At 41.2% G+C, this 26,579-nt stretch overlaps 3 protein-coding genes across 3 annotated transcripts in view; 1 reads left to right on the forward strand and 2 right to left on the reverse strand.

Annotated features, from left to right (window-relative positions):
- Positions 1–8,355, forward strand: part of TMOD3 (tropomodulin 3) — a 72,098-nt gene extending 63,743 nt beyond the window's left edge. Inside the window, exon 10 of the mRNA XM_058541584.1 lies at positions 5,311–8,355. Coding sequence (XP_058397567.1) covers positions 5,311–5,345 — 35 coding nt within the window. The 3' untranslated portion in view covers positions 5,346–8,355. The remainder of the gene's footprint in view (positions 1–5,310) is intronic.
- A 3,858-nt stretch (positions 8,356–12,213) lies between these two features.
- LOC131406084 (RNA polymerase-associated protein LEO1-like) lies at positions 12,214–23,805 on the reverse strand. The gene is made up of 9 exons (XM_058541585.1): positions 23,740–23,805; positions 21,336–21,430; positions 20,547–20,692; positions 19,726–19,810; positions 18,448–18,542; positions 17,733–17,867; positions 15,708–15,840; positions 14,612–14,776; positions 12,214–12,712 (listed from the first exon to the last, which is right to left on the reverse strand). Exons 2-9 carry the CDS (start codon positions 21,414–21,416, stop codon positions 12,650–12,652), a joined length of 903 nt encoding a protein of 300 aa, XP_058397568.1. The 5' UTR covers positions 21,417–21,430; positions 23,740–23,805; the 3' UTR covers positions 12,214–12,649.
- A 1,830-nt stretch (positions 23,806–25,635) lies between these two features.
- Positions 25,636–26,579, reverse strand: part of LOC131406085 (RNA polymerase-associated protein LEO1) — a 32,830-nt gene continuing 31,886 nt past the window's right edge. The window contains exon 12 of the mRNA XM_058541586.1: positions 25,636–25,884. Within this exon, the coding sequence (XP_058397569.1) occupies positions 25,780–25,884 (105 nt within the window). The 3' untranslated portion in view covers positions 25,636–25,779. The remainder of the gene's footprint in view (positions 25,885–26,579) is intronic.

Genomic DNA, 26,579 nt, shown 5'->3' on the forward strand with positions numbered 1-26,579 from the left:
TTTATCAAACAGGCCTAGATGGAAATTCAATTTTATGTGATAAAATATAAAAAATTATAGTTTTAACTGAAGTCTTGTAGTCAGTGGTATGTAAATGTTGGCTCTGTCTACCAGTCTCCCTACCATAGCTGTCACTGGGCAGTGAGTCCTCTCTCGGCACACGCTGCAGGCACTCGTTTCCCTTCTTCCATGGCTCCTATTGAACTGCTGAGGCTTGTGGCTTCTGTTTGAAATAAATTTTCCAGCCAAGGCTGAATTAAAGAATATGATACTTATAATTTTGTTTCTACGTGTTTCCAAAAATTGACTCTTCTTTTAAGTTTGGTGATTGTCACTGAAATATTTTAGAATATGCATTTAGACAAGAATTTAAATGAGATTTTTTAAAGGGAGGAACATTTCAAAGTGATGCAGTTCTTTCAAGCTTCAGCCGTATCTGAGTTTGCGTTCTTTAAACGTTTCTGGAGCAGAAAAAATACAGCTTCATTCTTTAACTGAGGTCGCTGTGAAAAGTATTAGTTCAAACCCTTTCTGTCCTTTGATGACTGTAATTTCCCATAGAAGAATTTAGCCTCTTGCTCTTTAAGAGAAAATTGGTGTGTTTTGGTGTATTATTGATTCTGGACGTAGTCTGCAAAGTCATGCTAATTGTTTTAGTTTTGGTTCACTAATTGGCTTCTATTTTTTTCCTTCAGGTATTTAATTTTTCTTTTTTAGAGCACTGTTTCTCAGGTCTGACTGAACTTCACAAATAATTGGAAAGTTTTAAGGATACATAGATTATTGGCTCTAATTAGTTTTTTACTTAGTAAGTTAGTTATACTTCATTGTAATTGTCGATTTTAAAGACTCCAGGCTATTTGAGGGCGGGGGCCGTGACTAGGTGTTTTATCTACAACTCTCTTAAAAGCATGCCTGACAATAGTAGGTACTTAATAAAGATTTATTATGTGAATAAAGAAAGTGATGGAATTTGAACCCTGCTCAAAGTTACAGTTTTCTGGTAACTGATTAGCCATAAACTTAAACCAGAGGTATCCTCCATTTTTCCTCTCCTCTGAAACTGCCTTAGCTCTCCCAGGATCTCACCAGCAAATTTGTAGCCCCAACCGTCTCTGTCATCTGTGTTCCTCTCAGCAGCGGTCATGCAGGAGGAGCACAGCAAGAGCCTCTGTCAATGACAGGGACACCAGCCTTTGCGAGGCCTCAGCCGTTGTGATCTTCTGCCGAGCCGATCGTGGCAGGCACTTTGCCCAGATTTCTGGGCAAGGGAGATTTTGGCAGATGGAAGATGAGGGGACAGATGAAAACTATCTGCTAGCCTGCTTTCTGCTGACATGGAGCAGTGGAGTAGCTGTCCACGGCAGCATGTAATCAAGGATGGGGAGGCCATGTTGCAGAAGTTGTGGTTGGACACGAAGCAGAGTAGAGAGAAAGTAAACAGCTTTGTGCTGGTGGCTCTCTAGATATCTCCCCTGCTACCCCATCCCCAGGGCTCTTTCATTGTGATGCAAACTAGATTTCTAGTCATGGGTCTCAGGCATGAAATGAGAATAAGGACATTGCTGTGTGGGGAATTACATGGATAAAAGCTCAAATTTCGGAGCAAGCAAGTTATTTATATGCTGAGGAGAGCCTGCAGATTTTGAGAACTGCCTCTCATAGCAGGGTGCTGCCTCCATAATAAACTTTCAATAAGTACTTGCTGCTTGAAGCTAACGGAATGAAAAAGTGATGTCAGCAGATTAAGAGGGAATGCTGGTAGAAGGCACTAAAATTACATGGTGAAGAACTTACATTTTATGTGGGAGGCATTTGAGAGCCATTATAGGCCACTGAGTGCATGATTAAAATGATACTTCAAAAAAACTATTCTTATTACTCTTCTAGTGATAGGATATGAGGTTAGTTAGGACTTATTCGCGATTGATTGATCATGAAGTCTTGAGAACTTATATTAGTGGAGTGGGCTTTGGAAATAAATTGCCAAAGAATTGTTAATATGCCACATTTATAAGCCTCTCATTTGGAGGGTGAACTGAGGAATTGCTGGAAGGTAGCGAGTGGGCACCAGGTGACAAAGAGGAGTCGGAAGTGGCCCTTTGCCCTATCTTCTGCTGTGTTGTGCTCACGGCCCCCTCAGCTTGATCTTTGTTTTTCAGCCCTACACTTTGATCTCTGCCTATAGATCAAGGGGGCGGGCCTGAAGACCATGTTTTCTTACATGCAGTTGAATATGTAGTCACTGGAAAGAGATATCAAAGAACGAGACTTGCAACTTGTACATACAACTTGGGCATATTTTTCTTCACCTCGCAAATGGGGCTGTATCAGATCTTTAGTGTTCTGATTTTGATAGCCTTTCCCTCTTTCATTGTTTTCTTAGCCTCAACTATTCATTGAAATAATCTTACCTACTCGCCATCTCTCCAGCTAAGATGTGTCACAGCTGTAAGAGCAAAGAGGTTATATGGTGTTCATGCAACATGCGATTGAACTTTGAGTCTCATTTACTGTCTTTACAGCAGCTAACCTCATCATCAATTTTCTACACCTTTTTTGTTTGCTCCGCTGTCCTATAGGTCTTACTTATAACGAGTATCTTTTTATAACATGCATTTTAACACCTGAAATGGTCTGCCAATAACATCCAAACTCTGCTACAATTCAAAATTTTCTTGGAAATGTTCTACCCTAAAGAATTATCTGGGTTGTCTTTCAGATATTTCTATATTTTTCAGAGATCTCTATACAAGAATTAGGTTTGTATTTGAGGACTCAAGTCTCCATTTGATTTTTTCCCTTAATATTTCAGTAAACACATGAAACTTGTTCTTTGTTAACATGGACTAAAACTAGAGTCGGGGCGTCCTTAATGAGATAAGTATAAAAATGTTCATGGGAACTCGATACTTTAGTCCTCCTGGTTTTTATTTTCTAGCTAGCACCCAGCCAGTGGCTAGACAAGCTTTTATGCCCATCACTTGAATGTCGGGGCTCATCTACTGAAGGCCAACAGACAGAAGCCAGCATCAGAATAGCATGAGAGCACCAGGAGGCCTGTGCCCCTGTTGGCTTTTCATTCCTCTGTTCAACAGCCAGTTCAGGCTGAACAAAGGCAGTTGCCTTCCTACTGCTTCCATAGACAGAAGAGAGTATAAAATTAATAGACCAACAATCTAACTTAAACAGAGGAACTTAGTGGTAAGAGTGTCAAAACCAATAACACGTAAATGCAAATCCTCTATAAAAGCTAAATTGGCTTTCCTCATCCCAAAATGGTGGCTGACCAGGGCCTCAGACCATCCTGTAACCCCACTGTGGTGAGTGATGAAGCTGAGTCTTGTAGTGAATGCTTACTGTGTTCTCAGTACTACACTAGGCAGTGTGTCGTGCCTTTAATGGTACAGCCGTGAGGAACAGAGGTTATTATTCTGCTGTTACAGAGGATGAGTTGAGGCTCAGAGAGGTTCACTTACTTGCCCAAGAACACCCTACAAAAAAGTGACAGAGCCATGATTCACGCTCTGTTTGTCGCTGACTCCAAAACCTGTGCGTTTTGTCCTCCCTAAATAGTTATTGGCCACAGCGCTGAGGAGCCCCGACTGGTGGCTCTCAGTGAGGGGTCTCTGGTGGCTGATCGGTGAGCGTGAAGGTAGCAAGATCCTGAAGATGAAGACCTTGCGCTGCTACTGGTGAGCGTAGTGGTTCTCGGTCACCAGTCCATGAGGAGGCTCGGGGGGCCTGAGATATCCGCGCCTTTCTTTACTCCATCAGCTGAACTGGTTGGCTGGCCCTTCCGGTAGCCACAGTGTATGGTAGCCAATGGGACCTCACCACATTACCAGGGTCTAAGATTTTCATCACTCTGCATTTGTTGTTTTGTCAGAGCCCTGCACCGGTTCATTTTGTAGGAGACAAGAGAAGGAAATTTTGGAGAGCAATAGCAAGTCATTTCCCTGTAAAAATGACAAAAATGTTTTTAGTTATGTTCTTTCACAGACTAAGGAAATACCTTGTAGTGCCTAATCAGATCATGCAAATAGTTACTTTTAATACTTTCTTATTCCAGCTGCCTGAATGTCATTTCAAAATTTAACACAGTAATTTATTAATCATTTTTTTAATGGAGGTATAAATTATTTTAATAAGCAAATGAGACAGGCACTATGACTTGAAGGCGATTGCTGACCATTCTGTTCTAGCTTTCTAACGGAAGTTGCTGCTGTGTCAGCACAGGTGAGCTCAGGACATGTAGTTCCCATTTGGAAGCTCCTCAGTTTTCAGCAGGTAAATGACAGTGATGAAGGACAGGAATTTTTTTTTAAATTATTTTATTGAGGTCATATTGGCTTACAACATTGTATAAATTTCAGGTGTACATCACTATATTTCCATTTCTGTGTAGACTGCATCGTGTTCACCACCAATAGTCTAGTTTTTATCCGTCACCATACACGTGTGCCCCTTTACCCCTTTCACTCTCCTCCACCCCTCTGGTAACCACCAATCTGTTTTCTTTATCTGTGTGTTTGTTTTTTTATCTTCCACATGTGAGTGAAATCATATGGTATTTGTCTTTGTCTGACTTATTTTGTTTAGCATAATACCCTCAAGGTCTATTCACGTTGTCTCAAATGGGATGAATTTGTCTTTTTTTATGGCTGAGTAGTATTCCATTGTGTATATATACCACATCTTCTTTTTCTTTCTTTCTTTTTTTTTTTTTTCTGCTGAGGAAGATTAGCCCTGAGCTAACATCTGTGCCAATCTTCCTCTACTTTATATGTGAGTCCGTGCCCAGGATACGAACCTGCGAACCTGGGCAAGCAGAACATGCAGAACTTAACCACTACACCATGGAGCCGGCCCTGATACTACATCTTCTTTATCCATTCGTCTGTTGATGGGCACTGGCTTGCTTCCACATCTTGGCTATTGTAAATAATGCTGTGATGAACACAGGGGTGCATATATCTTTTTGAATTATTGATTTCAAGTTCTTTGAATAAATACCCAGTAGTAGAATAGCTGGGTCATATCATATTTTTCTTTTTAATTTTTTGAGGAATCTCCATACTGTTTTCTGTAGTGGCTGCACCAGTTTGCATTCCCACCAGCAGTGTGTGAGGGTTCCCTTTTCTCCAAGGATGTGAATTTTTAATTTTAATGGCCATGTGAACTAGAAATGGACATTTCATTTTCGTACAACCATAACTGGATTATACAGAAACTTGTTTGTTACAAGCAAGTTAACACTGTACAAACTAACAGGGATTTCTAACATACTTTCTTTTATTTTTCTCTTAGTTCGCAAGAGACGAGTTGAAGGAGACCAGCAGTAAATCCCACCAAGGTCTACTCTTTGGGAGACTTCGAAAGGTCGCCAAGGGCTTGTGTTGGTGATATCAGATGTAAAATTTTCCTGGGTAGAAGGGAAAAGACTGGAAATCTATCTTTCTTTCTTTTTTTTTTTTTTTTAACTACATGTATCTTTTTTCTAGTTTAAGTTGTTACCAGTTTCAAATTGTAAAATCAATAGTAGGTGATATTTTGTATTTTAAAGCATTATTTCTACTTTCTGCTAAAATCAATTTTAATTTAGCTTACTTGAATGATTTATGATGAGTCTTGGGTAAAAAAATGCAATTGTAAAAACGTTTAGGAAGTCATTTATGTAGAATAATATGAACTTTTTAAGGACCAATCTTTTTTAAATCAAAAAGGGACATGGCTGATATCAGAACTGCTGCTGCACCTCTTAGGTACAAGGCACGTCAGAGCTTTCCTTATTCCATGACATGGAGACTTTTTAGAACATTTGAACGTGGCAAGAGTGTGCTTTTTGCTTCCATCAAGAAAGCAAAATACCAGAATTTTAAAACAGATGACTCAAAATCTGGTCATCTGTTTAGGAGTAAAAGCAGATCTCTAGGACAGAGAAAATGGTCCTCTGCACATCCAGGTCACTGCGCTGTCTGATATGTCTCAGCAACACCTCGAGTTTTTTTAAACAAAGTCATCAGCTTGGCCAGGTTACGTGCTTTGTTTAAAAGTATAGTTATGTCTAAATTCATCACAGTTTTTCATGTTAATAATGTGGGCATTGTTAAATTTTTGTGAAAGCTGATAGTAAAAAGCATCTGAGTAGGAAAGCAATTTTCCTCCCTGTAAAAGGCATACAGCCAACTCTCGGTTATTTAGAGTAAAAGGAAAAAGAAGACTTGTTAAACACATGAAATCAAAGATGATAAACATGATGGAGTTTAAGTCTGAGGAGCGTGCAAAACGGTCATTTAAACTGATAGTTACTGTAAAGTAAATTAGAAAATGGCATGAGTATAAATTAAGTGTTGCATAGGATAGTGAGAAGTTCCTATATGCAATGCAGAATTGCTTAAATGGTATTTAATCACCACTGTCTACAAATTTTCCAACCAACAAGGAAATTGCTATTCTTCATAAATCTAATCTGTTTCCTGTCATCTTGTACTTTTTTGTCCGTATTGTATAAAAGTAATTTCTCATAACAAAAGTTGTCTTCCTATTGGTCAAAGTATTAAGATGGACAATTGAACAGTGGTGGGAAGACTGACTCTGGAACCAAGAGTGCAGTAGAGGATTTGGACCTGTATATTCATGCCCTGTTTCCGGGCACCCCTGGAGCGGGAGAGGGCAGAGGCTTTACAGCTACAGAAGTCAGTGGGGAAAGGAATCTGAGTAATCCTAGCCTCAAAAATTCAGGCCTGACTGTATCATTTACAGGAAGATTTTTCTAAAGGGAAGAATCTTATTTCAGAGTAGGAGAGAGGTCTGCTGTTAATTTTTTTTAAACTTGGTGAAATTGGATTACAAAAAGTCGACTCCTTCAGCTTGGGCTGAATAGTTTATCTAATGAGCTAGGCAGCTTCTTGTAGATGATGGTAATAAGCCTTCTTAACAGGCGAAAGCTTCCCTGATAAGAACTGGGTGTATTTGTCTTTTTGAATCGGTATCCAGTGTTTTTAAAGGCGCCAAAGATTGACTTTGCACTATTCCCTTTCAGTTATAGGTCGCTGATTTTTTTTTTTTCAAGTTAGCAAGTGTTGCTCTCTCGCTCTCTCCCGCTCTCCCTCTCTCTCCCTCTCTCTCCCTCTCTCTCCCTCTCTCTCCCTCTCTCTCCCTCTCTCTCCCTCTCTCTCCCTACATTACAACTTTGGAAATGTACTTGATTTTAGAGACTGCATGGTTCCAGCAGGGTGGGGAGTGAGCACGGGCAGGTCTATAAGGCTACCGTTACACTTTGAGCAAGGCTTCCTTGCTTGCACTGTCCTGTAAGTCAATAAATTAAGTATGTTACCCCTTCCTCCCCTAAGTTTTTTTTAAAATATAAGTAAATGGGACCCTCCCTAGAATTGTGTGTCATACTTATGGGTGGTGTCTTTTTCACTTATTATTTATCAAAGCATGAAGAAGTTGAATGTTTTGCTTGTACCATTCCAGTTCTGAGCTACAATCGTTCATTATATAATTGAAGAAAAGATTTCTTCATAAATAACTTTAAAGATGAACATTCATTCAGTTGAATACAGAAAAATCTTTCACAAATTGTAATTACAAGGGAGAAAACTGGTGTTTACTTTGATCTTAAGAAATCTGGCACCTTTTGATAACTTTCAGTATTTCTATATTGCTCTAAAATTTTATAATAGATTAGGGTTGTGAAATAGTCTTGATTTTCAAACCAAAGATTTTCTAAGACCTTAGGTTTTGTAATCTAACCAATTTAAACTTATCTGGTTATCTAATCAAAGAATATTCTTTGCATTTTTAAATTGCTATTTTATTTTATAAAATTTGATATTCATATTTGTCTGGAGTTCTCATTTTTCCAGTATGTCTACATGAAATTGTATGTATTAAAAAATCAATATTAATAACTAATATTGATATTATTAAAATGGATTTTGGTGCTATAGACTTGTAGCCGTCTAAAGTACAGGTGAAATACATTTTCTAAGGGTGCCTGTCATTTAAAAGACCAAGTAAACATTTTGTGTTTAAAAAAATTAGCAGATTGTTAGAGATTTCAAGGAGAATTACCTTGGTCGCTAAACTGCAAATTCTTGTTATTTGAATGAAATAACCCACACACTTGCTTTGTGCAGTAGGTGGACTCTGGAAAAGTTACATGTAAATAGAACTTTGTAAATTGTTTTTTCATTGACAGTATCTGATGTGTTTTCATTTAAAAAGGGGATCCCATGGTATAATAAAAATTATAAAAGAAAAAAATGTTTTGATAAAATGTTAGTCATATTCTATTGTACATTATATTTAACCCTTGCTGCCATTAAAATAAGATGAAAAGATTCATGAGGTTTCATAAAATCTTATATTTTGGGCTCTGTGTTTCCGGGGCTGCCTCGCTTTTTCCTCATAAAATCAGGAAACACCACTACCTCCCAGGAGACCCGAGGATCGGGCTTTTTATGGACTCCATAGCAGCTTGTATTCTCTGCACGTTCAGTACTGTCCGACTTTGCTCATTCGTTACAATGCTACTGCACTTATTAAAAAAAAATTTTTTTTCTAGTTTTATTGAGATATAATTCACATATAACATTGTATTAGTTTAAGGTGTACAACATAATGATTTGATATGTGTATATATTGCAAAATGATTACCATAATGAGTTTAGTCAACATCCTCACATAATTAAAAAAATTTTTTCTTGTGATCTACTCTCTTAGCAACTTTCAGTATACAGTACAGTATTGTTCACTATAGTCACCATGCTGTACATTACACCCCCAGGACTTCTTTATCATATAACTGAAAGTTTGTGCCTTTTGACCCCCTTCACCCATTCCCCCTGCCTCTGGCAGCCACCAATCTGTTCTCTGTTTCTGTGAGTTCAGTTTTTTTAGATTCTCATATAAGTGAAATCATGCAGTATTTGTCTTTCTCTGTCTGACTTATTTCACTCAGCCTAATGCCCTCAAGGCCACTTCACTTTTGAGTAGTATTAACTGAAGACGTGGCACCCACGAGAACTGAACACATGGAGGTGCCAGAGCAACTCCTGCTGCTGCTCCCAGACAAGGGCTGTGAGTCCTTGGGTCTAAACATCTCTGGAACTGTCTTCTCATCAGCTCTCACGGAGCATGGTTTCTAGATATTGCTCACCATAAGACTTGCTTACCAAACAAATCAAAGAAACTCTTCACGAATTATTTTTAAATTGAGAAAATTATATTTATAAGCAAAGATTTTTATATTCTTTTGTCATTTTAATTTGGTCATTTCTTATGTCATATTGATTTTTCTGCACTATAATTCAGTTCCATAAGTCCTTCCCTATAAAAACTAAACAAATAGGAAAATTTTTATAATAAAACATTTATAACATTTTATTCATGTTAAACTCGAACTTGCAGTCTGATCATTCAGAGGAGCCAATCTTAGGGGTTATCTAGGAAAAAAAGACGTTACTAAGTAAACTACTTATAAGCCATTACCAAGTATTTTAGAAAGCCTTCATTGACATATAAAGAATTTTACTTAGGACACCTGCTCTAGTGGCTAGAAAAGAATAGATTGTAACACTATGAAACACCACCAGCTATGTTTCATTAACATCACTGTTAATGTTTTAATTGCTGCAAAGCAATTAATTGGCCTAAAATTTTTCTGTCAGATATTGTAGTCCGTAGTTATACATTCAGAGAGTAAAGTTTAAGAACAAATTCTGGGTGCTTCTTGGTGTGTATGCATAGCAATTTTTAGGAGTTTAAATTTCACCTCCACTCAAAAAAGAAAGATAAGGAAATTTTTGATTCAGCTGTTTCAACTTTTTAGATTTATCTGATTAAGAATTGTAAAAAAAAAATTGCACACACGTGCACACAGAGATAGCATAAAAACTTTTGTAATTTCAAATAAATGCCCACTTCATTTTTTTCCAGTCTTTTAGATGAATTATATTTGGTTTTAGTTATGTTTAAGAGCTTGAAAATCACCTTTGCAACAATGCATCATTCTCTGTCACATGAAATCAGGTATTTAAATTCATTTTCAATGCTAAAATATCCAAAATGCTGTAAATGCTTTATTTTTTCAATTTTTATAAAAGCAGTGAATTTTATAATACTGATATTTAGATATTACAAAATATTATTAACCTGGTTCATAATAGCACAGTGAAGTTTCTTTTGAAAAATATGTACTATGGGCATTTAGAACTTACCACTCCATACTGGAATAAATAATTTCAATAAAGTTTATCAAATACCCCATAGACTTGGACTTTTTGAAAAATCCCTTCAGTTCCTCTGGTCTAAAGTTCATTCCTTACATAGCTCTTCAAGAACAAGCTTATTAATTTCTCTGAGTTATTCTATCCTACCTTGTTAAACCATATAAAATTGTCAATACTTGACCATTTTTACCCATAAAAATAGTAATTTTATATGGTTCGATCTAATACCATCAGCACTCAGTCAGGTCCATCCACGAAATTGAACTGAGCTAACCAATGTGAAGCAATGGGCTCCTCTCTACAGCGCACTCTGGACCTGATGGGAGCCAGTCCTGCTAACGAACTAGAGATTATTTTTACAGTAAAGCAAAGCCATCTCTTATCAGTCACCGATATCCACCAACCAAAAGGGAAAATCAGTGAAACGTGTAATGGATTTGAGGAAACTTTTAGGGATAACTTCAAATAATTTAAAATTTTCAGAGTTCTGAAACAAGGGAATAAAGAAATTCCCCTTGAGTCTTTAATGTTGGCTGGCCTTCAAGGATGGCCTTCAAGCTTCAATGTTGGGCTTCCATTCACGTACAGGAAGCCTTGATGCCTGTCCCCTTTGGTGAGTCGCAGGCTCAAGGGCTAGAGCTGTCAGGTAGCTCCAGCTCCTGTGAGTCCGAGTGGACATGGCGCCAGGAACTGGCCGTGGGGACAGTACCCTTGTGATCAGCCCAGTGGCACCCTGCTCTTTTAGGTACCAAATAATGGGGTGGCTGACCACATGTGGGTGCACAATCACTAAACATCTTTTGTCCTTCACGTGTTGAGCTTTCCTGCATGTCTGCAGGGTTGAGGGCCTGGAGATCCCAGCCCGACTCCCCCACCCCAGTCCTGCGGGCAGACAGAGCAGAGCCTCAAGGCCAGCAGCCCGTGTGAAGAAGGGCTGACCCTACGATTAAACTGTGCTGGTAGCTCGCAGTGTTCTGGATGGATGAGTCTCGAACTTGTCTTGCAGGAGCTAGTGCTAATTATGGATGTGTTTACTGCACGACCACGAAATTATGCTTTACAAGTATAAAAGGGAGGGAAATAGGGGCCGGCCCGGTGGCGCAAGCGGTTAGGTGCGCGCGCTCCACTGCGGCGGCCCGGGGTTCACTGGTTCGGATCCCGGGCGCGCACAGACGCACTGCTTGGCAAGCCATGCTGTGGCAGCGTCCCATATAAAGTGGAGGAAGATGGGCACAGATGTTAGCCCAGGGCCGTCTTCCTCAGCAAAAAAAAAAAAAGAGGAGGATTGGCGGATGTTAGCACAGGGCTGATCTCCTCACAAAAAAAAAAAAAAAGGGAGGGAAATAAATACAGTGTCAATCCAGGTTTTCTGCGTGGTGAGATGATGGGTCATTTCTTTTTCTCTGACCATTTCTATTTAACAAAAAATGTTTTAAAAACGTATCTAATTAGTATTCCACTCTCAGAGGTAGAGAAATATAAACATTAAATCCTGAAGGACTTACATGGTCAAGTCCAAACCCCACCGACTTGAGGAAACTGACTTCAGAGAAGTTGAGTAACTTCCCCAAGATAATCCCATTGGTTTGTTCACTCAGTAAATATTGATTAGGTTCCTCTTAGGGTCCTGCTCCTGCACCAGCCACAAAGCTAGCAGTCAGATCTAGTATTTGGCTTCCCACTGTTCTCTGTGAACCTCTTGGTGACTTTATCTTAGGAGGATATTTTGGGTGTCTCTCTGTAAGGTCACTAATGTACCTGCCTAGCATTGTGATTGTGTGTAGGAGCCTGACCTTTGTCTCAAAAATGCTTATTCTTTCACTTGGGAAGAAAAAGCTTTGGACAGAGGTCTTCAGTTTGTTAAACCTCAGCTTCCACGTCTGTAAAATGGGAATAACAGCGCCTGCCCCTCAAGCCGTTCTGAGGCTTAGCCCTGGTAAGGCCCGCACAGCACTTGGCGAAGCACCCCATGTCCAGTGAGCTCTCCTGTGCTGTCCTCGCTCTGACAAGGTCACAGGGCCTTGTGGTCACTGGAAAGTTGGCACCATGGCAACAGAGACAACAGAGCACAGAAGGGCCCCGAACCCAGCTAGGCAGGACAGGGGGGACATCCCGGAGGAGGTGATACCTGAGCTGCACCTCAGCCTGCCTCAGCCGGGCCAGGGGGACAGGGTGGGGCAGAGCAGCAGGAATGCGTGAACACCCAAGACCCAGAGCAAACAGTTACCAAAATAAACCTCTCGTTTGGGAAAAATGGATTTTCTAAAGTCACCGACTTGCTTCTGAACATTTTTTATTCACAACTAGGATGATGCAAAAGTAACTCAATTCTTCATTTCAGTCAAAACAAGGCCTTTCATCATTGTTTTAAAACAAACTGTTAAGGACAATATATACGAGTGCACGTTTTATGCTTCAGTCGTCCTCTTCCTCTTCACGCCCTGCTTTCCTCTTTCTGGAGGGTTCACCTCCTGAACAGATTGAGAGATACGATGTAAAATTCATATGGAAGATTTCTGGAAATTTTGCTCAAGGAGTTCTGAGCTGACGGGGGAGCCAGCCCTGCACACTAGAACCCGACCCCCCGCGGCGACCTGTGTCTCAGACACGGCTCTAGAGGTCAGGCAGCGAGCGGCCAGGGCGGAGGCACACGGCCTTCTCCCTCCGCACTGACTGGCAGTCCTAGCATATTACTTAAGATACATTCTTCTGCTTCCTCAGTACTTCACTTTCTCCAGCTAAAATTCAGTATTTTAGAGCCTGTCAATTTTTAAAAAGGACTGCTTATGTTTTATGTGCTTTTTCAGTATGCTTATATATTTTATATGAAAAATGAATGCCTCCCTTACACAAGTGACCACTGCTTAATCGAACATTTCTGTTACTGCGATGTTTACTCTGACCTGTGACTCCAAAATCTAGAGTGAAGCATTGAATGAATTCGTATGGCATATGAGCAATAACATAGTGATTCACATATGATTAAGACTTAAAATTTCTTTTCACTTGTGGTCTTATAAGTGGAAAAGGAAATAATTAAAGGAAAAATATTTTAATAACATAGAAATGAAATAACCCTCAACTGCCATTAGACCCAAACAATAAAGACGCCCGGTTACCACGATGAACAGGACAGACCCCTTGCTCTGCCACACTGGACTATTTGTAGTTCTCCAGGGGAGCTTGGTGTCTTGGAGCCCTGTGCCTTTTCTCACAGGCCCATCCATCCACATGGCATGCCCACTCTGGCCGCTGTGCCCTGCAAACTAACACTTTCTTCAACACCCAGTGAGGTCAGCTTCAAACAGCCCTCTAGCACCCACCCAAGCACGGTGTCAGACCCTCCTCGGAGCCCCTCCTAGTCCCATTACTGCATTTACCCCACCAAGTTTCAGTGAAGTGTGTAGACATCAGCTGTGTTCCTGAGCTGTGAGCTCCTCTTCAGTCCAGGAGTCGGCTCCTGAGTACAGGGCAAACCCCTTAGAACTGAATAAATGTGGTTTTTACCTCATCACTGGTGAGTTTCTTTGCTCTCAGTAATCTTTGACCCTTATCTTTTTCTGATCCTTCGTCATTGTCTGAAGAATAGATTCTAGCCCATTCCTCTGAAAGCAAAGGAACTTGAGACATGGGATTGACCTTCAAAGATGAATACCTGTTTATTACTAAATTTTTCTTCTGCTGAATATTGTTACTTCCCACTGTATATTTTTCCTTGAGGAGTCAACAATTTTTATTTTTTGGTGAGGAAGATTGTCCCTGAGCTAACATCTGTGCCAATCTTCCTCTATTTTGTATGTGGGACGCTGCCAGAGTGTGGCTTGATTATCAGTGTGTAGGTCCGCACCCAAAATCTGAACCCGTGAACCCCAGGCCACTGAAGCAGAGCGTGCAAACTTAACTGCTACGCCACCAGGCCAGCCCCAGAGGAGCCAACAATTTTTTCAAAGTTTTGATGAAAAGGTATATATAACTTTCAGACATGCTGAAACGACTTAAGTTGGATTTTGTTCTCAGAGAGATTGTGTGATCACTTTTAAATACCCAACAAGCTTTATGCACACATTTTTAAAAACTACAAAGTTTAAATATTGGGTCCTTAATTATACAAGCAGGCGAACTGCCTATTACATATTTTCCACCATAAGGACATAAATTATTTAATTGATTTTCTTTATTTTGCAGGTGCCTTATTTTCCCAGCTAAGTTTTTCTGTGGGAAAGTGGCCCGAACAAAAACAAAGTGAAAATAAAAGGCCTTTGTACTGTTGTCCCAAGTAAATAAGAGCAGGACAGGGAGTAAGAGCCCGCCAGAGCAAGAGCGGGCCCTGCGGCCCAGAGGTGATGACGTGTCACCTCTCCCCAACTCACCTCGGAGTTCCCGTTGGTCGTGGTTTTTAAGGCTTCATCTCCTTCCTCCTCCTCCTCGTCACTGCTGGGGTCCTGGTAGGGGGCACTCGGCCCCTGCGGGTTCTGCTTCTCCCGCAGATGGACTGTTTCCTGGCGAGTAGAAGCCTTCAAACGTTCCTCTTCTTTCTGTAAAGAAGCAGATAAACTATTTAAGTTTAAAAATGAACTAGCTTAGTGCCCACGTGAACCTACTTTTACCGTAGAGACCATGTAAATGCCTAGCCCAGGATAACACCTATTTCCTGTCTTCAGAGCGCACTTCTCCCTATTCCACACCTGTGACCACACACAGTGACCGTCACGTTTAGTTCCAAGGTGTGAAGGCAACACCAGGGTGAAGGGGCAGAGGCTCCCTCACACGAAGCGCTGATCAGAACAGGCACAGGCCCGGCCTCGGGAGCTGCAGCGTCCCCCGAGCTGCCAGTCAGAGTCCAGAGAGCAGCGACCAGCCCCAGGAAGGCCAGCCATGCCCAGTGGACGCCCGAGAGAGGCTGTTTCTGCTCACTCCTGAGACCGACACCTGACTTGCCCAGGCTCCACCAAACCACCATGGTGCCCAAATATTCCTGTCCCGGCCCCTCAACCCAGACAGCTGCCCGCAGCTCCTGACGACAGGATGGGGAGGTGCTGGTGGGACGGTCCCGGAGCCCCAAAGTAGACTCCATTTCTCTCCGTCTGCCTGGCATTCCACACATTGGGCTTCACAAGGCGGGGCCCGTGTTGAATGAGTCAGGAATGTCCTTTTGACCGTCCTATATCACTTCCTATCTGGCTAACACAGTTTTCTGATATCTCTCAAAGGTTACATTTTTTAAATGATCAGTTTTCCTCTGAAATCTCATAGATTGGAGAGAGAGCACCTGAGTGTCTGGTTTGCTATGTCTCACCAGCAGCCATTGACATACTATGGTTAATCACACGCTTAGAAAATTAAGCTGGCTCCCTGATAACTACAAGAAATAAAATGGCTGTGGCAATAACAAACGGTGAATTAATATTCTGGAAAGCACACCTCTTTATACCCAAAATATCTCAGGATAAAGCCCAGCCAACATACCATAATCATTTCTGTGCGCTGGCATTCAGGATCACGACCAGCTATTGGTAAGATTCTAATCTGTGTCCTGGAGCATCTGTTAGCAAGTGGCAGGGTCATCTTTCTGTGTGTGGCGCTGTCTGTAGAGTGAGGTCTGCAGGAAATGAACAAAAATGTCTCATTGTTGACTAAGAACATTTGGAGGCAATCATACCAACAGCAGAACGGCTGTGGACAATGAGCACCTTCCTTTCAGCAGAGCCGGGAGGCAGGGCCCCAGGTCCTGGCGCTCCTGAACCTTCCTCATTCTCTGGCTCCCAGAGAAGTTCCTCCCTCTGCACCACCTCCCGGGGAGAGCTGATGGGGCGAAGTGGGAATGGAATGGAAGGAGGAGAGGCAGGGCAAATGCTTTTACAAAGAAAACCCCTGACTACAACCAGAGAGAGGAGAGAAAGGATATGAAATCTCATTTCCATGAGGGTAGAGCAGAGGCTGAATGGCACAATTTAAGAACTAAAGATGAGTCCTTCCATCCGAATAACATTGAAGGTCACACAAGAAGGCAGGTCACAGTAGCAGCGGGCCTCATGACAGCCCAGGGCGACAATAACAGAACAGGAGGCCCCGGGGCGGAAAGCAATGCATTCCTCACTAAAGGAAGGTGGATTTTAAGTACATCAGAGAGAAGAAAAGAGCACTCTCTTCCTCAGGAGGGCACAGCTGCAGAGAGATGGGACGTAAGGAATGAAATGCTGCTGGGTTGGGCGGCCCCGTGGCTTAGCGGTTAAGTGTGCTCACTCCACTACTGGCGGCCCAGGTTCGGATCCCGGGCGCGCACCCTCACACCGCTTCTCCGGCCATGCTGAGGCCGCGTCCCACGTACAGCAACTAGAAGGATGTGCAGCTATGACATACAACTATCTACTGGGGCTTTGGAGGAAAATAAATAAATAAAATTATAAATAAAAAAAAAAAAGAAATTCTGCTGGTCAGCCAAATATTATCAATGTGGAGCACGGGGCACCGTGACAAAAACCCAGCGTAGAATCGTTGATCTTTTAGGTTGCCATTCTAGAAGAGATCATTAAGTGGGTGGGTTTGAGCAGTGTTTATTGTGCCAGGTCTCCGCACAACATGATGTTTTATGTATTATTTGCCTTAATTGATACAACATCCCTGTGAGGTAAATGTTGTTATCTCCATTTTACAGAAAAGGAAACTAAAAATGAGTGAGGATGAGACTCTTCCTCAGGCTTACACAGACAGAAGGGAAACACCCTCAGAGCTGGCCGGTACAGTCTTTAAAACAGAGCAACAGATTTATTGAGTATAATTTGCATACCATAAAAGTCACTCATTTTAATATGCAATTAAATGATTTTTTAATTTACAAAGTTGTACAACCATTACCACAATCAATTGTAGAACATTTCCATGACCCCAAAAAGAAACCTTGTGCATACTGTTACAGAGTTTCAAGTGCTCCACTTCTCAAGGAAAGCCGCGTGGAGGACGGCAAGGCTGTGTCCTTCAGAGGGAGGGGATGAGGAGGGGAGTGTGTAGTGTCCAGAGAAGGGGCCGCAGCACGGATGAGCACGGCACTGGGCCCCGTCTGCACGGGGTCAGGCCACAGCCTGTCACGTGTCTCCGTCTTCCCTTTCCTCTACTGCGTGCGCACACCCACAGCATTCTCAAGACTTGCCAGCTTCCCAGGGAGGTTTCAGCACAGGGAAAGGACACGCTGACCAGCAGAGGGGCAGAGACAAGTCATTTGGGCCTCTACCAGGTGCGCTGGTCAATGTGAATTAAGACACCGGCCTTCTGGTTCATACAGCCGTCTCAGGTTGGTTCTGATAGCATGACTGGCTCCCTGAGAAATAGCAACTTGTAGTAAAGGTGAAAAAATAGCATAGGAACCAGATCATGGTCCCTGGTGAGCTGCACGTCGAAATTATGTCAGTCACGGCTGAGTGGGGCATTTTGCTCAACCTCTCTGCCTTGTTGCTCTTTAACTGCAAGTCACAATCCGTCAGTGTGAATAGTTACCTAAAGGTGAGTTTGGATTTAAAGACGGCTTGTCCCTGTAGACCAGTGTCCTCTCTCACAAACAGGTGGCTGTGATTGTCCTGCAGCGGGGCTTTGTAGACGTCAAACACTTCACTGCCCAGATGCAGGGACAGGCTGGGAATGAGAGAGAGTTCAGTTAGGAGGGTGGATATTTAGTGAATCCTACAGCTTCCATTCCGCCCTGCTGGCTTTACTCAAAATGCTGTGGAACTGCAGACCCTGTCCTCATCCCGAATTCATAAGGAAAACAAAGAAAAGATACTGTAACTAACTAACCTATTGCCTTTCAAAGCAAAAGGTAGTAAAATCCATCCTCCTTTCAACTTGAAATAGAATTGTTTTGTCATTTTCCCAATCCCTACCACTTTATCAGTAAAACAGAAACAATTTTTCAAAAATGTCAATTTATAATATCTAATAGCTCACACATGGGAGCTAACATTAGGCTTTCACCCCAATAAGGTAAATACGAGGCATCTGATCACACCTGGGTCCATTTCTAAAGTCCCCCACCAGCCCAGCAGTATGACCCCAACCCTATTTATTTCTCTCGTTTCCCAGGTAATGCCAGAGGCCTAGATTTTGTCAATTCTTTAAGGAAAGATGACCCCGGAATAGGTCGTACACAGAAAACTTCACTCATCCCGGGCCTCCCTCTGGGTATTTCAATACTCTCCAGCCAGTGTGTACTCACCTTCCGTCTGACCACTTCACTACCCGGGCGTTGCTCTCTTTGATTTTATTTCCTTCTTCATCCTGGCGCATCCTCCAGCGTATGGTATTTTCTACCTGGTTCAAAACACAAAGGCATTAGAAACCCAGTGTAACTAACTGCATGTTCTTTTTTCTCAAGTGACTTATAATCACATGCCAAGAATTCACAGATAGTGATAGAATAAGCTTACAACAAAATAGCTGATCAGGCAACACTGAAACCTCCTGCCACAAATACCTAGAGATGGTGGTTAATGTCTGGTGTTACTAACCAGACGTTTCATTTAAATCTTTTCTGGGCTCCAATTCATAGCAGTGGAAGCAGAAGCTACACACGATGCAGGACCAGGGTGTTATCAGACAGAGGAAGAGCGCCATAGGAGAGGGGTGGGGCTTTGGGCCCACACGAGGTGGGCAGTTAAAACAGAGACCCCTGCCTACTGCAGGGCCACTTGAAGGGCTATGAACCCAATGACAGAAGGACTGAAAAAGTACCCATTAGCCATTAGTAAGACAGGGACGCTCTGGGCATTAAATTAAAAAAAATAAAAGAATAAACAATTAACTAATTGATAACAAATTAAAACCTGAGACCTGTGTTTTGCCCTGTTTTTCAGTTCAAATTTACCCTATCCATATGGTAGGGAACTCCAAATCATAAAAGTAGCACAAAAATGGATCCTGCTCTTTGCTACCACTGGGGCCCCTGGCAGAAGCTCATAGAAACTCCGTTAAAGAAGACATATGCCTGCGAGAGCAATGGTGGTGCTCTGCCATCCCAGGCCTCCTCGAGAGGAACTGCCCAACGACAAGGCCTCTTTTTGTGCACAATCTGAATTTCCACAAAGAGCCTGAGATATTTCTCTTGTGGGAAGTTGCTAGGATCTATCCACTATAAAATGTGGAGGCAGTCCCATATACCCGGCTACATTGTATTTATCCTGAAGGAAGTAACTAACAATTTTCAAGAATTTTTATCTTTACTTCTGTCAAAAAATTACAACTGCAAAAAAAAAAAAAAACAAAAGGTTAGAAAGTGACAATTCTACAGGGATTAAAAGAGGGTATGTACCTTCTCCCCTAAAAATGTTCTCAAAAGACATTTAATTCCTTGTTCTAAACAGTTATTTGTTGATTGAAGAGTAAACATAAAAGATCATTTCCTAAGCTCAAGTTTCAAGTTGTTATCCCTGTGTTTTACTTGATAAAATGAAAAACTTAAAAAAAAAAAAAAAAGGGATCAAGTGTGGAACGGTACCTTTAATTTTAACCTGGTTCTGTCTTCCTCGTCAAGCACTTTCTCATCTGCAAATTCATCTTCATAATACTGAGGATCAAAAGGTCTAAAAATTGTTTTTTAATGTATTAGCCATAGTTAGTAATCAATATGATTAATATTATAAAATTATAATCTTTACAACACGCACCAATATGTTGAAAAAAATCTCAGTGGACAAATAACTTCATGTAAAACTTCAAGGAAGTTTGAGAATTACTGGACTTTCTTGAAATTTGATTTTAAAACACATTCCCTGAAATAAAATCCAAATGTGACTACTAATTCAAAGCCCTCTTTGTCTGAAGAAATACGTCTTCTAAAATATAGGTGACACATGATCTCTATTTTTTAAGAAAAGTGTCATGTTTAACTGCACAAGAGCTTGCACTCCTGCACCTTCGTGAATAATACCCATCAACATTGTTTTGTTGTCCAAAGTCATTGTCTTTTCTAGATTCACAATGGCTTTTGCACCGAACATTTGTGATTTCTCTAGAAAACTTTCTCACTCTCATTTTCCAATTTTTCAGCTTTACATTGGTGAAAAATATCTTCGTCAGCTGTATGTCTATTTATAAGAAGGTGCCAAAATGCTAGAAGAATTATTAGCATTAAAAATCTCTCACATTGATAATCCATCATTTTTCAACCACAGCACATCCTAAATTTATTTTTTCAGAGTTACATGAGAAATCCCCCATCTTTGTGATTAGCCAACTCATGATAAATAAGAAAAAACATTTACATTCCACATAGTTTTTTTAATATCTTGGAAGAAAAACTTTAATCAGTCTTCTTACTTTGGTTCTATGCTGAGAAATTTGGGTAGTTTCACAAAGTATAATTCATTTCCTAAATCAGAGTGGATATTGGGAATTTCTACTTCTATTCTGGTTTCAGAAATCGGCTCTTCCTCCTGCTGGTCCTGAGGCATCCCACGTTCATCCTAAGACAAGAATCAGATTGTGAAAGCTTGAAGCGACATTAGAAATGCTCTAGCTCTCCTCCTGCACTAGGCAGATGTGGGTTTGACAGGAAGTAAATTTAGACTCCACTTTAGGGATAAAGCAGTCAGCAACCTTTCCAGGCCTCTCCCTAAAATTTCATCCTCTCCCGCCTCAAAAAAACCACCATGGGAAACAAGATCTGTTAGCCTGAATTACCAGAAAAAAAATATCTATTTTGTTGACATATCTAGTTTGCATAAGATATTTAGCAACAGAAGTGTGAAATTATGCAACCCCTGAATACTAAGTAACTATTAAAATCAGAGAAGAATGTTAAATAGCACACACTTCTTGGCAGAGGTTGAATAAGAAAAACTTTTAAATCAAAGGTTTTCAAACTATGAATCCTCACAATCTAACTCCTAAAGTTTGGTATCAACCTCATTCAGAGCAGTTCCTTCTACGCCATCTAATATCCAGAAATGCCCAACAGAGCTAAGAAAGTCTCCCATTCATCAGATGTTTCAGAATGCTATTCACGTTATCCATGTCCTTTCTCCACATAAGTCAGACCTATCAGCCTCTGAAACTTTTTTCTTAACTTTGAATAATGCGACCAGTTAGATTAGTGATTGTACTCACAACAGGCTGTCCTGGAACAGGTGGTTGATTGTCCCCATCACTCTCTGAAGAAATGTCATCTATGTCTCCAAACAGATCCATGGTCCCACTATAATCTTCAATGTTGGAGGAAAATGCACAGAATTTCTCTGACTGAAATTCTTCACACAGTTCTTAGCCCATCACTTCAACATATTCCCAAGATTCATAAACCAAATCTCCACTAAACCAACCTCATACTGGCTCCCTGAGCCTGGCCCTCAAAGAGAGTGTCTATGAAGAAAGAAGGCAGCAGAGTTGGTTGGTAGAAGGCAACGTCGCTGTGATAGCCAGCTTTCGAGATGTTCCCCAATGATTCCTGCCTCTGTTTTTCTTGCTCTTGTGTGGTCTCCTCCAACATTGCAACATGGTTAGTCTATGTGATCAATAGTATACAACCTCACTTCCAAGGCTAGGCCATGACATTGTGGCTTTTCTGCCTTGGGTCACTTTCTCTGGAGGAAGCTAGCCGCCCTGATGTGAAGACACTCAAACTGCTATGGAGAGACTTATGTGGTGGGAAACTGAGGCCTCTGGCCAAGGGCCATGTGAGTAAGCCATCGCGGAAACAGATCCTTCAGCCCCAGGCAAGCCTTTAGATAATGCAGTCTCAGCCAACATCTTGACTGCAGCCTCCTGAGAGACCCTGAGCCAGACCCACCATACTAAGTCATTCCTGACCCTCAGAAACTGTGAAACACATTAAATGTTGCTTGTTTTTTAGCTGGCCCTCTCAGGGAATGTAGTCGGAGAAGGTAAGGGGTGGTATGCAGGTCACACAAGATATGTCTACTCCAATTCTTCTATCTCCCTGAGCCTTTGGATTCCCTCCACATGCCAGGGAAGCTCTGGAATCTCAACTCCATTAAATGTAGGCCACCATTGACTTTGTTTTAGTTAACCAACCAAGTATAGAGCCACGCCCAGCTAAATGCACTAACACATCAAATCCAAAATATATGATAAGTGCACCCATATCAGTAAATGTGGCCCAAGCTAGTGTTTTGTCTGTCCTTCATCTCACATTTTTGAGCCCACTTCCACACATATTCCCCAGGCTTCTGCCTATACTAATCAGCAAAATCTTGGAATTCTTTTGGTGTATAAGCTATTTCTTCTTCTTCTTCAGAATTGATGCTTTCTTTGCCAGAGTATGATGAGTTCCTAGTGATGAGTCTACTGCTAAAAAGTGGGTCAGACAGCACTCAGTTGGGTGAGTCTTGAGGAGAATGGAAACTGCCCCAGGTGATACTATTACAGTGTTTTCAAGTAAGAAAAGACTAGTCTCCTCAGACATAGGGAGAAGTTGCTTCTCACAGGCAAGGGAGGCTTGAAGTGACTAGGAAATTTAAGTTTTTCAGCTTCATCTGAGTCCAGACAGACATTCCCATTCTTAGTTTCTTTCTCAATCAATACCCTTTCCCATGAGAGACTTGAAGAGGCTGTGAATTCAACTGATGTTGTAATTCTGCAACCACACAAATAAATGTGTTTGATTTGCAGCTACCTCAGCCCTTTGACTACAAGATATAAGAGATTCTTTTAGGGCTGTCATGAAAGCTCACTGGTTCTCTGACAATGACTTGAGCTGAACATTTAAAAACCTACACTTGTAATTTTCTTTCTGTAAGTACTTCATGGCACTCAGAAGTATCCATCCCATACCAGAGACCTTATAGTCATCATTTCTGTCTAACAAGGGTAGCAGCCATTTGAGCCCTCAACCATAGGAGAGAATCTGATTCACCATGATACCCTGCACACCATGGATCACTAGCATCCTGTTTCCCATTGGTGAGGAGCTCAGACCTGCATTCAAACACAAAACAATCTACAAATCTCATCTTTGAGGATTTGTTTCCTGGACTACCCAGTCAGGTCCTAGTTGGGCAACAGAAAACACATCAGTTGTCTATACTGATAGAATTTAATATTAAAAAAAAATTCTAATTAGGTTTAAAGTTGTTGATTAGGTTACAAAAAGTATAAAAAGAGAACCGTAGGGGCTGCTCCCATGGCATAGTGGCTAAGTTCAGTGCACACCACTTCAGCAGCCTGGATTTGCAGGTTTGGATCCCTGGGGCAGAACTATACCACTCATCAGCCATACTGTGGCAGTGACCCACATATAAAATAGAGGAAGATTGGCATAGATGTTACTCAGGGCTAGTCTTCTTCAAGCAAAAAGAGGAAGATTGGCAACAGATGTTAGCTCAGGGCGACTCTTCCTCAGCAAAAAAAAAAAAAAAGAGAGAGAGAGAACTGTAAAGGAACACAGAAATAGCAAATTCAGAGAGCAACTTCCACCCCTAGGGATGAGGGAACAAAGGGAAGAGGTGGAATTATTAAAAACATAGAAAGGGCCCCTTGGAGCTGAAACTCATACCTGAGGAAGAGAAGTGTCCTGGTGGTACTGATGTCTCTCAGGGGACTGTAACGAAGCTGGCTCTCCAAGTGTTGGTAAAACTGCAAATTGGATTGAGCTGCTGCTGGGGTGAAGAAGTGTTGGTGGGCCCCCTTTAGAAAAACTGCAAGTCAACAGGAAGCCCCCAGAAAGTTCCATAAGTAAACAGGAAGGAGTAATCCCTTTTTTTGTTATCCAGGCTTCCAGTCCTTCTCTAGCGCCCCCTAACAGAGGGCAGCTGGCAAAGCTGAAATGTGGTTGTGGAGTGCTGGCCCCAGCACCGCCAAGCTTGGTATAGAAGGGTTTAGAGATGAGAGACAAGAGCTTAATACCTGACACACAAGGGTCTACCAGTAAAAAAACCCAAAACCCAAAACTATGTTGCCTTGGAAAGGACAGGTTTTTGAGTTAGGAGAGTGACACAAGGTGATGTAGGACCTCCTCCTCTTTCCATGTCACTTTTCTTTCTGTGTAACCAGGCTTCAGGGTAAGCCTCCCGTAGCCACCACTCCTGAACTGTACTAGCAGCACTAGGAAGGAAGTGATGTAGAGTCCGTTCGTAAGGGAAAGATGAATTAGCGTGTGTAGAAGCGTACCGCAGAAAAGACAAATATGTGCGTGGTGGATTTAAAACATCTGCAAATTCTTTGCCATTCCTACCATCAAGCAGTCAAATTTCCTTCCCTTTGAATATGGGCTCACATTAGTGATGCACTTCTAATGAACAGAACGTGGTGGATTTCAATGTGACTTTTGATGCTGGTCATAGAAGGTAATATCAAAAAAAGGTCACATCGCTTTCACCTGCTCGCTCTCTCAGGGTGCTCACCTTTGGCACGCAGCCACCATGCGCTGAGAAAGCAGGGCCAGGAGTAGGATGCAACAAGTAAGCTACTCACCTTGGGCGAAAAACATAAGGGGTGCTAAATCTCAGTGATCAAGATAAATAATATTGCAATACAATATTTTTTAAATTCCATGCAAAATACCCATGAAAATATGAAAATTTTAAGTAACCAGAGGACCCACCCAGCCCTGTACTTGTGCAACTCTCCTCACCTGCCTTACCCTAATCCCAGCCCTGTCAGATCCTGTCTTTATGTAAAATTTTGACATTTTGTTCATCATGGATTTTTTTTGCATTAATTTTATTTTTTTTAAACATTATATTACACTATTATTTATCTTGATTACTGTAGTGGGCTGAATAGGGACCCCCAAAATTCATATCCACCAGGAACCTCAGAATGTGACTTTAATTGGCAATAGGATCTTTGCAGATGTAATTAATTCAGATGAGGTCACACTGGATTAGAGTTGGCCCTAAACCCATTGACTGGTCTCTTTACAAGGAGATGGAGACTGGAGAGACACAGAGACACAGAGCAGGCACACGGGGAAATAAGCCTCGTGAAGACAGAGGCAGAGACTGGAGTTATGCTGCCGCAAGCCACGGATTGCCGGGAACCCCCAGAAATTAAATATGAGGCAAGGAAGATTCTTCCCTAGAGCCTTCAGAGGGAGCATGGCCCTGCCAACATCTTGATTTAGGACTTTCAGGCTCCAGAACTGTGAGAGAATACATTTCTGTGGTTTTAAGTACCCAGTTTGTGGTACTTTGTTACAGCAGCCCCAGCAAACTAATACAATTACGGAGGCTTTTTTGAGCCCCTTTTTACGGAGGCTTTTTTGAGCCCCTTTAAACTCTGCACCACAGAAGCATGCCTCATTCGCCTCACCTGCCCTGACCAGGGGGCTTCTTTGTGGGGGAGGGGAGAAGGGGCTGGGGCATAGCAACAGGAACTCACTAAACCTAAGACTGTGTAAAATGTTAACAAAATCAAGTCGCTTTAGGAAAAGTCGATTTCTTGAACAGACTTGCTTTTTAAATTTTTTTATTACAATTAAAATTACACAAAAGCAAATCAATTCATTTCAATCAAAATAACTCATGTTTACATCATATTTATAAAACAAACTGTACAATAAAATATATAAAATGTTTTCACTTCATTTTGTACTTCAATCATCATCTTCTTCTTCTTCATCACTGATCACATACTTCTTGTGCTTTTTATTTGCTTTATCATCATCTTCTGCTTTTCTCTTTCCAGAAGGTTCACCTTCCTAAACAGATAAAATTTTTAAAAATCTAAAAGTCAATAGAGACTATTTCTAGGAAAATTTATCAAAAGCATCTCTGAGCTGAATGACCCTCTGAAAACCCAAAATAAAATAACTTTTAATAAGAACATTCATAAGATGAATAAAACCAGTGGTCAAGTTCACGGCCAGTTTCCAAACCCAACGTCAGGACTGCAAGGGAGAGCTAAGCAATTGTAACCCCACCTCTCAGAGGGAAGCTGTTGCACATGGAGAAGGGCAGGCAGGAAACTGGCAACACGGTTTGCTCTGGCAAGAGCCGGGCTCTCCCAAAGCAGTTTGCCTGTATATCTACCTGTTCTGTTGAATATTGTTACCAGGATCAGGTCATTACTTAAGCTTTTTTCTCTGCTTTCTCAGCATTTCACCTCTTCGTTATCTAAAATTCAGTATTTTAAAGACTGTCAGTTTTTTAAAATAACAATTTCTTGTTTCAGATGTACTAAAAACTCACATCAAAAGATTTTTTAAAAAATATTCAAAGAATTTAAAGGCCTTCCATTCTCAAGTTTCCACTGCTTAAAATCATGTTGTATGATGTTCTAATAGAAACAAACAATTCAGGAAGTTATCTAAAACCAATTTTTACAGATAGAATTTGAACATATCAACATGTAAATGATATCAAATAGTGATTAAAATTAACTGATACCAAATAC

Source organism: Diceros bicornis, chromosome 5, assembly GCF_020826845.1.
Source record: "Diceros bicornis minor isolate mBicDic1 chromosome 5, mDicBic1.mat.cur, whole genome shotgun sequence".
NCBI classification, from domain to species: domain Eukaryota; kingdom Metazoa; phylum Chordata; class Mammalia; order Perissodactyla; family Rhinocerotidae; genus Diceros; species Diceros bicornis.

Bases quoted from the DNA above. Each gene is read 5' to 3' on its own strand.
- LOC131406084 (XM_058541585.1), bottom strand. From the start codon at position 21,416: ATGGATCTGTTTGGAGACATAGATGACATTTCTTCAGAGAGTGATGGG. The intron at 20,693-21,335 runs GTGAGTACAATC...TTCTTGTCTTAG, and splicing joins CTGTTCCAGGACAGCCTGTT to GATGAACGTGGGATGCCTCA. The intron at 12,713-14,611 runs GTGAGTTGGGGA...CAATCTGTTCAG, and splicing joins CGACCAACGGGAACTCCGAG to GAGGTGAACCCTCCAGAAAG.